Here is a 15,320-nt window from a genome sequence, read left to right as displayed (position 1 = left end):
GGGGAACTTCAGGCTCAGGGAGGAGAAGAGCTTGTCCCAGCCAACCAGCACCAGAGCCCCACAGAGTGCCCCACTGCTTGGCCCAGCACTCTGCACTGGACTGTGCCCTGGCTGTACAGGACACTGCCACACCAGCAGCGAGCAAAGGCCTTGCAGGTGTCTCTTCCCCGTCCTGACTGGTTGTGTCATTTACATCTGTGAGGGGACTGGCATGGGTGAAGGGCAGAGCCCAGGAAAGCAGTGGTGTTCTGAGACCATCATCACACAGCCTGCCTTTCCAGTTGTTTTTAAAACTTTGAAACTTTGAGGCTCAAATCCTCAGCTTGGTCAGCCTGAGTTTGCACAAATCACACACTCTCAGGATCACATTTCTCTTCTCAGCACATCTTGTTAAAGGGATTCTTACTCATGTTCAAAAAGAGTTACAGTTTACCTTGTTTGTGTGTATCTGTAAGAACAGTCTAGAATCTGGGGCTCGTCCTAGGGCTGTTCCCTTTCTGCTCACTCCTCACGCATGCTCAGTGGGCACCAGAGCATTTCCCAGCTGCACTCTCATGCCCCCTCCCGGCCCTTTCCTACGTCTAGACCCTGGTCTTCTCTCCCTTTCTCCTTACTCAAGAAAGGTGTTTGTTGTGTTTCCATCATTTCAGACCCCCTCCAGTGGAGAGCCACATAGTGCCCTGACCTCCGTGATGACTCATGAGGTAAGTGCCTGCCCATTCTCACGACTGGTGTTGTCCCCAAGGGCGTGGCAGCCAGCTTTGCTCTCTACTGTGACAGTTTCTCATGCCTACCTTAATGTCCTCTATAGCCACTTCCCCATCTGCTTGGCCTTCAGGGACATCATCCTATTTGATACACCTGGCCCCTCAGATGGAGGCAGAGTCTCACCGAGAGCTAAAGGTTACCATTCTGGTGGATTTCCTCCCAGTCCAGCATGCAAGCGTTTTGTCTTCACACTGGCATCTCAGCTGAGAAGGGGAGAGGCCTTCACTGGCTGCACATGCTGGTTACAGCCATAGGCTCTGAGGGGTGGGGGTGGTACAGAGGGAAAAAAACTCTCTCTCTGTTGTAACTATACAGCAGGGTCAGCAAACTGTTTCTGTAAAGAGCCGCATAGTATTTTCAGCTTTGTGGGCCAACTCCGCTACAGTGGCCATAGTTGACATGTCAATGAATAGATATGACCATGTTTAAGAAAACGATTCACAAAGATGGGCTACGAGGCACGTATGACCCAAAGGCTGTAGGATTTAGCTCACAGGCTGTATTTTGCTGACCTCTGTTCTGACTTAAACCAGTGCTCCCAGCATTCAACCAAACCTCCAGGAGGAAGAAATAGGAAAGGAAGAGGAGGAAGAAATCAAAGCAGGAAAGCTCTAAACATTTGCCATCTTCAAGGAGTCTTCTCCCTTTGTGCCTTCATAATCTCCTAGTGGAAAGAGCTTCAGGACTCCTACAGGGAAGCCTGTTGGAGTTTGCCTGCAGCCAAGCCCTGTGGAGGAGACTGTGTGTGTTCCCTGCACACACAGGGTCAGGGACACCTCTGACCCCTTTTGTAACTTTCTCTGAGCAAACAAACCGTCCAGCCAGGGCTCTTAACCTCATCAGATTCAGTGAGGGGCTAGTTTCTTTTTATTCTCACATCAGCACTGTCCAAAAGAATTTTCTGCAGTGATGGAAATGTTCTTCATCTGCAGTGTCCAACACAGTAGCCGCTGGCTATATGTGGCTACCAAGCATGTGAACTGTGGCTAGTGCAACTGAGAAACTGAATTTTTAAAAAAATTTTAGTTAATGTGAATTTAAATAGCTATATGTGGCTAGAGGCTATCATGTTGAACAACAGAAACATAGAAAGAAAACCAGCATCATCTCCAAACACAGAGGCATAGAACAACAGATTCTTTAAGTAATGATTTGTCTCCTCATCATCATAGTTTTTTTAGGAGAAAGGGGAAGGGGCATGTAGATTTGGAGGTTACTTCACTTAAGAACACTGGACTCGGTGTGGGTCCCAGAAGGAAGAGTTGTTCTAAGGTGATATGAGAGGGTGTCAAGGGTCTCACATGAGATGGGACCCAGACCCTAAACTTGGCCATTTAAGAAAAGAAATTTGAGGGTTCAGGATAGGGGAGATAATGATAAAAACATATTCACTTCCAAAAACTCCATCAAAAAATAGAAGTTTTCTATTCCCAGATAATTGCAGCCTTTTCCAATTTTTAGGAAGACCTAGACAGACGGTATAATGTGGAGAAAGAGAAACTCTACAAGATTCGTTTACTACAGGTGAGTAAAAACGAGAACCAAAAAAATATGTAAATGCTTCTAACTAGGTATAAATCTCTTATAACAGAGCTAGAAAATCTCTGGCTCTAAGACTAGTATCTAAGAACTAGATAGGCTAGGTAGTAAGGCTGCTGTTCACTAGCCAGTCTTCTTTCTATCTGGAGTGTAAGTCCATGATTTAAGATGTTGAAATAATGTCTCACATTGGCGTGTTGCTTTCATGTCACTCATTGGAGTGGATCCCCACCCCAGGTGGAGACTAGGTGTTATCAGCCTCATTTTTCATATGAAGAAATTGACTCAAATAGGTTAAGTACTTGCCCAAAGTCAAGCTGCTGGTAAGTGCCAGAGCCAGGATTCAAGTTCCCTAGTACTTGTCAAGTGTTCTTGTCTAGTACTATTCCTTGCAAATTAAGTGCCCATTTTAGTTATCTTTCTTGATAATCAGTGGTTTATGAAAATGGCATCAAATGTGAAGGAGGTAGGTTTTAGAGGCAGCTCTTAAAACTAAATTCACACAGAGTCAAAATTACATTTTAAATCCCCTACATGCCAGTCTGGCTCATGGAAGCTCAAAAGCCAAGAACTTTTTGCACTTTGTGTTCAGCTCAGGCCATCTTTCTGTTCTCTGGGAGGGAAAGGCCAGGCCCTGGTGGGAATGGCCAAAGGGCTGCAAGGACCAGTGAGATCCTGTTTCCCTTCTGTCTGGCTCCTACTTATTTTGCTGAGGTCTGTGGTTAAATTTGGGTGAGTCAAATTTGTTTTTGATGCAAGGATTCTACTAATCTTTAAAGACTCACAGAATTATATAAAATCAGGACTGTACAGCTACTTATTTGGAAACTTTTTGACTGAGTGCTTACTACATATTCAGCACTGCACTAGGTCCCAGAGACAGTAAATGGGATGACCCAGCTTCTGGGAGCTGGCTGCTGGCCATGTGAGAACTGAGACATGTCCAGAGACATCAAAGTACAATGGGATTGTATGCAAATAGCCTACTAAGGGCAGCTCCAGACTGACTAGGGGGAAGCTGCAGGAACGCCAGTAGCTGGCTGAATCAGGCATTGGCCGTGGGGATAAGTGGAGAGGAATTGGTAGGGGAGAGACTGAGGACCTGTAGCTGGCACAACTTAGTATTGGCTGGGTGAGAGAAAGAGAAGAGTAAGGATGATGCTCGAATTTCTGACGCAAGGGTGCATACTTGTGTTATTCACTAAGAGGAAGCATAAAAGGTTAAGCGTAAAAGCGTAAGGTTAAGGGGGAGGGTGGGAGTATGAATAGTAGTGTTAATGTTACCTGTTTGGGGCTTTTAAAAGTTGGGGTATTCGACCAAGTAGAAATGTCCAAGGAGTGGGTGGTTGTCAGGTCCAACTCTCCGAGTACTCTGGGCTGAATGCGTGGGTGTCTGCACTGTGTCAGTGAGGACTGGGGCTGTGAAAATGTAGAAGAGGCCCTGGACCTAACCCTCGTGAGCATAGCACATGAGGACAGGCAGAGGAAAAGGAGGGTTCCACCAGTGAGGATGAGCCCAAGCAGCTGGATGAGAAGACAAGAGCATGAGGCCTCGTGGCAGCTGAGCCGTGAGCTCGGTAGAGAGGAGGGGAAGTGCTGCTAGAAGTCAAGAAAGCTAGAAGCTGAGAGTTGTCTACTAGATGTGGCCTGAAGAAGGTCTACGGTGACTTTGGCAAGAGCAGTTCAATGGGGCCCTGCGGAGTGCCTGGTTGGTGGGTTGAAGGATGACTGGAGGGGGAGGTAGAGGCCCCAGGTGCATGGCTCTCAGCGTTTGGCTGTGGCAGGGAAGAGAAAGAGAAAGAGGCTGGGAGCTAGAAGTTTTAAGGAAGAGCTTTTGTAAGGAGTGAGGGACTTGAACATGTTTAAATGCTTGTGAGAAGGAGCCAGGTGATAAGGAAAGGTTAAAGATGCAGGAAAAAGACCAAATAGTTGTATCTTAAGATTCCTAAAAAAATAAAATAGGAGTCAGAGCCTGAGCACCCACGGGGAGGTTAGCCTTGGCGTAAAAGAGAGATCCTTCCCTCTAACTAGAGCTTCAGACATCCTATTTTGGATTTGGTCGCCAGAGTTGATGGTGAGTTTCCCACCAGAAAGCTCTTATTTCCTCAATGAATTAGAGATCCACATCTGCAAGCGAAGCAGGCAGGGAGAGTGGGAGGATGTGGTGGGCAGAGGAATGAAGGCACAGAAGAAAGGCAGTGCCCAGAGCCCTCTTGGTCCCAAGACCATAAATGTGCAGCGGGAGCCACGTGCAAGTGAGCGCCTCGCTCCTGCGGCAACTGGCTTCGGTGCCACACAGCATAGCACTGCACTGCCTTTCAGACCCGGTCGTAGGGCAGTTTCCCCAGTCCATGGAAGCGAGACAGTGCTGGAAGGGTATTTGAGGGGTAGATTGCAGGGGCTTTTCAACCAGACTGGGGAATTTAGAATGTACGTGGAGGCAGCAGGGTGGCATAATGTCCATCATCTGGGAAGCATTCCTGTCATTGCCTGTCCCCGTTTGGCAGTGGTGGAGCCAGCTACTCTAGAGTCCTGTGGGGCCTGGCAGGCTAGCTGGGAGCTCTGTCCACAGAAGCCCTTCCCATTCAGAATCTTCCTTCCTAGTCCATTGACTTGATGCCTTCTGTGGTTCTCTTCACAGACACGCCTCCTCCCATGTGTTGTACAGTGAGAATGTCAATCAAAATCTGAGAGGAGGACCTCATGCTAAAGGCAGAAATTTGTGCCTGCATGCCAGGCCTTGTGGTTGGGCTCAGGTGGGGGTGCAGGCAATATTTTGGCTCCCCAGAGAACATGTGAAGCCTTTTACCAAATAGTTCTCCCCTCTCTTTTGCATCTAGGCTCGAAGAAATCGAGAAATAGCAATTTTGCACCGCAAGATTGATGAAGTGCCCAGCCGAGCCGAGTTAATACAATATCAGAAGAGATTTATTGAACTCTACCGCCAGAGTAGGTGCATCAACGACAAACAAGGCTGGGGAGGGACAGGAGGCGAGGGGCTCTGTCCCACTTTGGCAGGGCGGCGCGTGCACCAGAGCTCAGTCCATGAATGCCACCACCAGAAAGGGCTCCTCCATTTCATCATCGGGCCTGCTTGGCAGTCCTGGGAGCAGCACCGTGGCCTCTCACTGCCCTCCCCATGGGCAGGTTGTCGAAGCCAGCTGAGCTCTTAGAGTAATGCTTTGAACCAGCCCCATCCTGCTCAGCCACGTGGCCTTCTCCTAAGCTCCTGTTCCACTTTCCAACTTCTCATGGAACATCGTGGTCCAGTGTCTAGAGATCAGTCCTCACGCGTTGTTCTCTATGGACTTCCTTGCTGATGTGGTCCTTACCTTTAATAGGATTGTATCCACCTAGTCACCCAGTACTTGATCCCCTTCAGGCTAAATCTGCCTAAGTCTCATCAAGCTCGGAATGGCCCTCAACGCTGTCATTGCCTTTCTCTTCCTACCACTCCTGCCTTATCTGCTCTCACTTGCATCGTATCTCAGCTAAATGACCGTTAGCTGGCCTGCAGCACCCTCCTCCACATCCCTTAGCCAGCATCTGGTCATGTCACTTCTCTCTGTTGACAAATCTCAAGAGCTACTCAGGGCCTAAAATAAAGCCTTTCTCCTTATTGTGCCTGGGATCCTTCCCAGACCCCTTTCCTGATCTGAGCCTTCACTTTGGCCACACCAGTCCATGCATTGCCTCTGGGCACACCCTGAGCTTTGACATCTTATCCTTGACTCCTCTGGTTCCCTCTGCCTGGATCCCTTCTCTTCTGTCAGGCAAAATCCTTCAAGACCCAAGGTTCTGTCAGCCTATCCTGGGTACCCCACCCCAGGCAAGAACTAATCACCCCTTCTCTAGGCTCCCACTGTTCCATGTCCCCATGATACCTCAAACTCAACAGGTACAAACCTCCCTAACCCATGTTTCTCTAGCCAGGCTGACCTCCTCTCAGTTCTCTGACTCATGCTGCTTGCCAGTTCTGTTTCTTAGTAATTCTCAAGTCCATTCTCTAGACTCTTGCCTGAGAGATCTTTCTCAAACATAAACTTGATCATTTCATACCCTTGCTCTAAAAGCTTTAGTATTTAATAGCTCCCCATAACATGTTGGATAATCTTCAGAATCCTAAACACACTGTACAAAGTCCTGCATCCTCTGGGCCCACTTCACTGTCCAGCTTCCCCTGCAGTCACTTGGTGTCCCATCCCTCTCGTGCATCTGCATCTCGGCCTTGAGCAAGTATCCAAGACTGGAATTCCACTGTCCTGCAAATTCCCACTTGGCATTTAAAAATCCACCTCAGTTTTGCCTTGAGACCTGGCCCTCTCAAGCACCTGTCCCGGTTCAGGTTAGAGCACCGTCCCTACTGGAGGATGCAGATTATGCTTCCTTTCGCAGGTCCTGCCCCAGCACTTGAGGTTTCATCCAGTCCTTGCATTGGCCTCGGATGATCTGAGGCAGGTGTCAGCAGTGACAATTTTCAGCAGAAAATAGTTTCTGCCTTAAGTGAAATCTTTTCCCTTTAATTTTCTATTCCTGCTTGTTTCTAAACTTTTAGCAGTAATCATAATAGTAGTAATAAATAATAATACCTTGCATTAGTATATTTCACAGGGCGAATTTTACATGTTAAAGTCACTTGATAAGGATGTTTTTCCACCAAAGAAATTTTCAAGCAGTTGAACCGAAATAACTGCATCAATTTTTATTGATACTATCAGATATCTACAACCCTCACTTAATGCGTGGGGTTTATTTATGCGTATGGTTTATTTATGGCAGTGATTTTCAACTTTGACTATCCACTGTCATCACGTGAGTCCCACCTACAGACATTCTCCTTTCATTGGTCCTGAGAGTTATAAAAGTGTATCCCAGGTGATTCTGTTTTCATACTGTGGGGCTTCCGCAGAGAGTGAGCGCCCAGCCCTGACAGACCTGAGTGCTGGCGGCATGCGGCACAGGGAGGGCACTCGGGCCGTTCTGATGCCTGTTCTTACTCATGTGCTGATTTCTTTGAATTTACAGTTTCAGCCGTGCACAAAGAAACCAAGCAGTTCTTCACTTTATATAATACCCTGGACGATAAAAAGGTTTATTTGGAAAAAGAGGTAAGAACCTTTATAAAAAGAAAATGGCTTAATCAGAGGATCAGCTAAGAGTGCGGTTGACTCCAGATAGTCAAATGAACTTGATGTCTGGGTTGGATGTGTTCCGTGTAAGCAGAAAGAGTGCCAGTTTATGCCAGCTGCTGGGATGCAAAGTCAGAAAATGCAGGATTCCTTGGGAGCTCACATTATCTCGGGGGGAAGTGAGACCTACTGACAACTGTCCCAGAGTGCCGTGTGGGAAATGCCATCATAAAAAGAAACACAGTGGGAGCACTGGAGCTGGTGAGACTAACTTGAGTTTTAAAGGAAGGGAGGAACCAGCTAACTGAAATGGGGATGGTGAGCTTATTATAGTTTACATAGAGAAAATACCTATTTAATCATCAATGGCAGACATAGGAATGAACTAAGAAGATTATAGAATTCAAAGAAGGGGTGAAAAGAGTTGACATGGACACCCCACTTCTTACATTCTCTCCACTCAGGTTAAATCCACTCATGATTCAGGGCTCCCCCAAGCTGGATGACAAATGACTGGGGCAGGGTGTACAGCTGTGTTTTATGGAAAAAAACCAACAACATTCCTGGTCCAGAATGGCAGTACAGTGTAGTGGAGAGAGCCCGGGTTTGGGCGTCAGACAGATTAGGTTTTAGTGTGGCCTCCTTTGTCTCACCTATAAATTGGAGATAACACCTGATTGTGCTGGTGATGATTATGATGAAGAGAATGAGAAGAAGTTCATTGCACATGATCAATTCTCAACACATATTATTCCTACCTACTCTCTCACCTAGAGTTTGACAGAATTTGTTTTTATTTCATCATCACCTCATGACCTGCATTAATTACCACTTTAATAAAAATAATATTATAAATGTATCATTTACCTGAACCCAAATTGAGGCATCTATAATTATTGTCACCTTTATTGCCTGTTGTCTGTCAAACCAGATAAATCTCTCCTCCTAGGCACTCCTTGAAGACGGGTTGAGTTTTATTTTTTTTTTTTTTATATCCAGGGCCTTACACAGTGACAGGCACATGACAGGCATTTGATACATGTTTGAGTAGATGAATGCATTTGGTGGGATTCGCATCAGACCTGGGAATAGCTCTGCCCCACACCCTGGCCTTGGGGTCTTCCTACCTGGCAAGGAGAAGATTTCCCAACCCTAACTCAGGGACAGGCCAGCTCCTTCTCAGAAGGCCTTGGACCCCATTGACCTTCCTTCATCAGCAGTGTTTGAAGTTGTTGCATTTTTTTAAAAACTATTGGAGTTTGGGAGTTGGAGGCTGGGTTTTTTAATTCTAAGCCATGGTAACACAGAACTTCACATTTGAATAAATTGGGTATTTTAGTCTAAATGAATTTATGCCTGTGATATTTTAGCCTTAAAACTTCCCTGTGGAGTAATAAGGACAAGAAATATTTCTATATTGCAGACTCTGAACCTGAAGTTCAAATACAGTAATTACTTAGTCCTGAGCCCCCAAGTCAAGAAGTTGCACAGCCAGAAAGAGGACCTAGATGGCTGTACTCCGGACTCAGAGCCCTTCCCAGGACTGCGGCACTGGGGCAGACTGAGGGTCCTACTGTGGGGGCTGAGGCAGTGTCCGTGGAAATGGGGCCTTCAACAGCGTATCCCCTGGGAGGCTGTCAGAGCCACCCAGCTGGCTGCACTGGCAAGAAGATTCTGTGGGAGGGGCTAGGATGGACACCGAGTCCTCACTTTCCACCCCAGCTGACTACCCCTGAGCTGATACCCTGAAGATAGAGTGCAGTGCTTGGCAAGGTAGGGGCTGTGGTGGCGGCTTGCCCGAAGAGCCCTCGTGTTAGGCCGGCATCTTCTCAGCTGAGTCCAGGTCCCTTCAAGGAGCCCTCTTCCGACATTCCTGTGGGAATGCATTGCAGAAAGAGGGCATCTTCTGTGAGTAGAGGGAGGTGGATTCCCTGAGGAAAACTGTGAGACTAAGAACATGTTCTTTTTTTTTTCATATGTTATTAATACTTTAATCTTCATAAACAAGGTATGTGTTCCTTTCAGAAGCAGTGTCTGGAGACAAAGCAAGCTTTCAGTGATTGAGGTAGTACAGAAATCTCTCAGCCTTTTACTTAGTGTTGTGTTTTGTTTGTTTTATTATTTTGCTTCCTTAGATTAGCCTGCTGAACTCAATTCATGAGAACTTCTCACAGTAAGTACTGCCATTCCTCCTGCCTGTAAATAGCTGGTCACCCTGCACTTCATGTTCAGCCCTCCTGTTCTCCCCACAGTCTGACTGAGAAAGGTAAACGCAAGCCTTAACGCGGGGCGTGTGATTCTTACACTGTCACCCCTGCTACTGAGTGCAGGTGCACCTTGGTTTATGCCATCCTTGAGTTCCTGCAGACATATGATGATACTGGAGTGAATTTTAAAAACAAAGGAAGAGCTTAGGAAAAAAGTTCACTTTCAAATAAGTTGCCTATGCCTATCTACTATAATGTCTTTGTACATTAGTTTTGCTTGGTAGGATCAGATTAATACAATTTGTTCTTGAGCATGTAGCTGCTTTAAAATTTAAATAATGAAATAATCTATATAATTTTTTAAAGATTTTTTTAAATTTTCTGGTAGATTCTATTTTTACATTAATGTGCATCCTCTAAACTACTTTGTTTAGATAGGAATTTTTTTCTCCAAAATTGGATGGCAAGGCCCACTTGGCCCCCATCCTACCAGCCCTCAAGCGTGTCCACTGGCCCATCTACCATCTGGGCAAGCCCAGATTTTGCTCCCTGGATAGTAGGCTTCCTTTTTGTCTAGCACACATCTCTGCTGTCCCCTGACAGATGACCAGGAACCCATTAAGACTGAGATTTTTTTTTTTCTTTTGAGACAGAGTCTTGCTCTGTTGCCCGGGCTAGAGTGCGGTGGCATCAGCGTAGCTCACAGCAACCTCAAACTCCTGGGCTCAAGCAGTCCTTCTGCCTCAGCCTCCCAAGTAGCTGGGACCACAAGTATGTGCCACCATGCCCGGCTAATTTTTTATGTATATTTTTAGTTGTCCAGATCATTTCTTTCTATTTTTTTAGTAGAGACGGGGTCTCACTCTTGCTCAGGCTGGTCTCGAACTCCTGACCTTGAGCGATCCACCCGCCTCGGCCTCCCAGAGTGCTAGGATTACAGGTGTGAGCCACCGCGCCTGGCCAAGACTGAGATTTTAATGAATTACAAGCCCTAGATTTCAAGCTTCTTTTCTAATTAAAAAAAAAACAAAAAGCAAACCCACAGCTCCCTGATAAGATTCAGATTCAGTCAGTGACATACAATGCCTTGTGACATTTCTAAGAATGGTGCTTTCATTTTTCTTTCTTGGTAATTGAGACACCCTGCAGTTTGAGTGTTTTTGTGAAGAGTTCTGCTCTGCCAGTTCATCCTTGGGAAGAATTCTCAATCTTGTGTGTGTGGTGTGCTCTGATCCTCCTGGTGTCCTTCCTCTGCAGAGCTGAAAGTGAAGAGGAATGTTTTAGGACAGCAGGGAATCCATTCAATTAGCTGCTGCTTCTAGAAAAGGACCAGGTTTCCCATCCCTGGTGTTTAGAAATCTGAGAATATATCTACCAGTCTTGAGCAGTGTCTTCTCCTGATCCTCAGGTTTTTAAAAACCAAATGGAATTCATTTCTTAAGCAGTTCATGTCATAATTCAAAGTAAATAACATTTTTGTTCATTTTAGTCACATTTTATTTTACTTTAAGAAAATATATATTAGTAAAGAAAAAGTTGTAGGGAGAGTAGGGACAAAAAGAATGAATATGCGGTTCTAAGACTGCACTAATTTTCATGTCTTCCTCAGAGGTTTAGAATCCTTAATTGCCTGGGATCCCACGGGCCCCCGTGGTCCACTGTGCGTTGCAAAGTCCCTTTTGTCTCTTGGGACATAATCTGGGTACAGGGCTGACTCCTTGGCATCTGCCCCTTTCTTAGTCCTGTGTACTGGTCATAACCTTTGCTGATTTTTCTTTCAGAGCCATGTCCTCCCCTGCTTCCCGGGACCAGTTTTTACGTCAGATGGAACAGATTGTAGAAGGAATTAAGCAAAGTAGAATGAAGGTCAGATGGCTTCTTTTCTCTAATGTAGCCCAGGTTTCACAGTGGTGGAGGAAGGTCCTGGAAAAAATAGGCCTTTTCTGGTCTTTCTGGGAGCGAGTGTGCTCTCAATCCCGAAGACACTCGTTGCTGCAGAGGGGCTCCCACTGTGCATCTGACTGCAGTGAGCAGTGCCTGCTGCCTACACCTGGAGGTTTAAAGGCTGCTGTTAGCAATTGCTTCCCGGCATTGAATACCTACTGTGTGCCAAACACTGAGCTAATTCTCCTAAAAGCCATCTTACATGAGTGGTATTGCACCCATTTTACAGATGAGGAAACCAGCTTTCACCAACAGGCTTCCTCTCTCACCTAGAATCACTTTCTCACTGGATCTTTGGTTCCTGACAGTCTGCCATGAGAGATTCATTCTTTAGGATCTCGAGAGCACTCTAGTGTTCAGGAACCACCTATAAAAGAGGCATACCATCACTAAACTGAGTTCTGCTTAAGTGCAGAGATTGAACAAAGACAGAGGAGAAAAGAGAGGCACTGGAAAAGGATGTGGGAGCACCAGAGAGCTTTGCAGAGAACCACTCGGTCTGGGGCAGCATGAGTTTCCCTCCCGTCGTGGCTCTGCACTTGGGCCCTGTTTTGTCAGGAATAAGGTGGACTTGCTGCCTGCTTTAGCTGAGGGCAGACACGCAGCGGCAGTTTCCTACCACCATTCCTAGATGAATCCTAACTAGTACCTCCAAATATCACTGGCTTGCAATCCTGTTTAAATAATGCATCACACCAGAGTGGTCCTCTGACAAGGCAGTAAACTCTTCGGGGACTTAGGGTATCCCTTCTTATGATCTTGGGGCAAAGTACTCCGGTGAGTGATGCTAGAATGTAAGCACATAAAAATAAGAATTGCCTGTAGGTCCTGTCATCGTAAAAAACCCACTTACAGGAGACAAACATTCAAGCTGCCTGTAATCTCATCTCACAAGAGATGAGCTAAGGGCAGAAGTGCTCCATATCCCTTTCCCTGTAGAAAAATATCATTAATCTTGCCATTAATGACTTCAATAAAATGATGTCAAAGGAGCAAAAAAAAAAAAAAGTATCAGTAGTAACAAGCGTGATTTCTCAGACTATTCAGCCACAAAAAGGAGAGCAGGCGTAAGTCAGCGCTTGCCTGTACACGTGCACTCGCCCAAGGCAGGATAGGCTGTCTTGCAGAGAGCGAATGAAGTTGGTTCTCAGTGATCTGGGGTACGAGGTTGGTGGAAGACAGAACCTGGCTGACCGAGAGCCTGTGACAGCCCTGGTCACAGCGCAGTAGACCTTTCCACCCTGCCGTTGCTCCTCCTCAGCAGCTGCTCTTGTTCACAGTAAAGAACAACAGGAATTCACTGGCTTTTCTTCCTTTGGCTCGCCCTTCCTATTTACCGAGAGCTGCCTTCCTAGTGGGGAGGGGGGTCTGACCCCTTCATGCTCTCCACGATCCTCCAGGCCTCCTGCTGTTGACACCTCAGTGCTGGCCAGTGAGGGAAGTTGCTGCTGGGTCTCTGTCTCCCCACTAAATGGTGGACTCCAGACAGGTGAACGGGACCCAGGGCAGAGCTGGCTCTCGTTCTCAGGTCTGTGTCCCCAGTGACTAACATAGTGCCTGACCCATGGCGGGCTCTTAACTATTTGTTGAATGAGTGAATTCATTCAATAAAGTCTAAGAGCAGTTCTCAAAGAGGGTTCCAGATAGCGTTTGAATATTGATTGGCGCCCTGAGTGGAATCGGTCTGCTCCGCACAACAGCGCTCATTTGGATGGATGTGTTTTGTTGGGTTTGTTTAAGAAAAACAAACATAGCCCTCCCTGTAACAGAGCTATAATGGGTCCTACTCCTGTAGATGTAGCAGCAAGGTCTGTGTCCTCCCGAGCACAGATTCTTCTGACCTGGCAGGTTCAGGGTATCAGGCGATAGACCAACACATGATAGACTATCACTTTGCGTACAAGTGATAGAATGGATGTTTATGTTCCATCTGAGCGTTTCTGAATAGAGAAGGAATCACATATTAGTAGGCATTTTGACCTTACCGAGAGGTGGTAGGGTCTTGGGATCTCTGGAATACTGTGAGCAAGTGCTTGGCACCGGCAATCTGGAGTTCCTGACCTAGGGTGTGAAGAGGTGATAAGTAGGGAATAGGAATGGTATGAGCGCGTAGGGGTTGCTGAGAAGAGTGTGCAAATGAAACTGAGACTAAAGAGTCAGCTCTTGATTCTGAGAGTGAGGGGAACCCTTACCACTCTCCTTATGCGTTCTAGGATCCTAAATGTTAAGAAGAAAAGCTGTCTTCATTGAGCAGCCAATATGAACCAAATGATGGATCTTTCACTTAACATTTAATATCATATATTCCTCTTAACAAAACCTGTGATCAAAGTGATATTATCCTTACTTAGCTAAGGGACCTATCATTCAAAAAGGTTAAATAAGCTGTCCAAGGATACATGGTGAGTGGCACAGCTGGGATACAAACCTAGGCCTTTCTGGCCTCAAGCTCATACCCTTTCTAGGTTGCCACGCCACCTCCCATAGTTGGTCCTGGATAAATTCATAATTGAATTCAAGTGCATTGTCTGTATCACTAGGACATCATCAGTCATGGCCAAATTTTTCTCTAAAGTACAGAGCAGACAAGAGGCCTGGGGTAGAGTTGCCTTCTGTGCTAAATAAGAGAGAGGGACCTACCCATTAGGTCCTAGCCAGGCCAGCAGAAAGTGTCTGTCGACTTTGGGAGGTGGGGTCCAAGAAGGAGCAGCAGTGGGCGTTGTGACAGCTGGTCGGTCACTATGGCAGGACAGGAGCTGGTGTTAGAGATCCTCGCAGGCAGCACCAGGGGCTCTGTCTGCAGGGAGGCGACTGTCTACTCTGGAAGACATGGGCACAAGGCAGATTACCAAACTCAAGACCTAGTACGGATATGCAGCAGGTATCTGTGTTCAGACCTGTGGAAAGAGGAGAGCACAGAGTCTTGGGACTCAGGAGCTGCAAACAGGTCAGGATTGGACCAGACAAATAAATTCCCATGTGGGGTCGGCCATGTCCTTTGAACAATGTTGGGATAGGCCTTGGGGATACCAGGTTGCATTTCACCCGTATGGTCAACAGAGGCCCATGGTGCAGAAAGAGTGGAGAGAACTACTGAAGAAAGTACCCCCAATTCACCTATAACTTGTGTTTACAAACTGTAAATTCCCCTCCAAAGTGTAACTCAAAACTCATGCTCAGCATCAGCGAAGCCAGGGCAGAGCATCACCCATTTCATTCAACAAGCTTTTGAGCACCTGCCATGCATCAGGCACTGGGTCTGTACCATAACTCTTTCTGCCCTCATTTCCCGGCTGGCTGACACTCTGGGTTTATCTTCTAGAAATACGGCACATAGCACCACCAGCTGTGCTCAAGTGTCACTCCTCAGAGAGCCCTCCCTGACCTTCCAGTCTGAAGAGGCCATACATGTACCCACCCTCCCCTAGTACCTCACCCTGTTTCATTTTCTTCGTAGTCTTCATTTTCTTCTGATCACTACTGGAAATTTTAATGTGTATCTGTTTGTTAGAGTACTTGCTTGGTGTCAGTTTCTCTAGAACATACACTATGTGGGAGCAGTGACCTTGCCCTGTTCTCCACTACATACAGGTACTCAGTAAGTGTTCAGTCAATATTTCTTGAAAGAATAAGCTTTCAGGTACCTTAGAAAAGTCTCTTTAAATCAAAGTCTAGCTTCTATTTATGAAATTAAAATCCTGGAAACACTCTAAATTTCCTACCAGTAGAAAGA

At 46.4% G+C, this 15,320-nt stretch overlaps 1 protein-coding gene across 1 annotated transcript in view; it reads left to right on the top strand.

The window, feature by feature from the left end:
• Positions 1 to 15,320, top strand: part of CCDC93 (coiled-coil domain containing 93) — a 77,718-nt gene that overhangs the window by 53,042 nt on the left and 9,356 nt on the right. Inside the window, 7 exon segments of the mRNA XM_012644684.1 lie at positions 13 to 33; positions 651 to 704; positions 2,230 to 2,292; positions 5,148 to 5,256; positions 7,333 to 7,415; positions 9,572 to 9,609; positions 11,425 to 11,509. Of these exon segments, the coding sequence (XP_012500138.1) occupies positions 13 to 33; positions 651 to 704; positions 2,230 to 2,292; positions 5,148 to 5,256; positions 7,333 to 7,415; positions 9,572 to 9,609; positions 11,425 to 11,509 (453 nt within the window).

The sequence above is a fragment of the Propithecus coquereli genome, unplaced genomic scaffold, assembly GCF_000956105.1.
Source record: "Propithecus coquereli isolate 6110/MARCELLA unplaced genomic scaffold, Pcoq_1.0 Scaffold217, whole genome shotgun sequence".
Classification (NCBI taxonomy): Eukaryota; Metazoa; Chordata; class Mammalia; order Primates; family Indriidae; genus Propithecus; species Propithecus coquereli.
The sequence above is the reverse complement of the archived record's forward strand: the minus strand, read 5'-3'. Positions and strand labels throughout refer to the sequence as shown.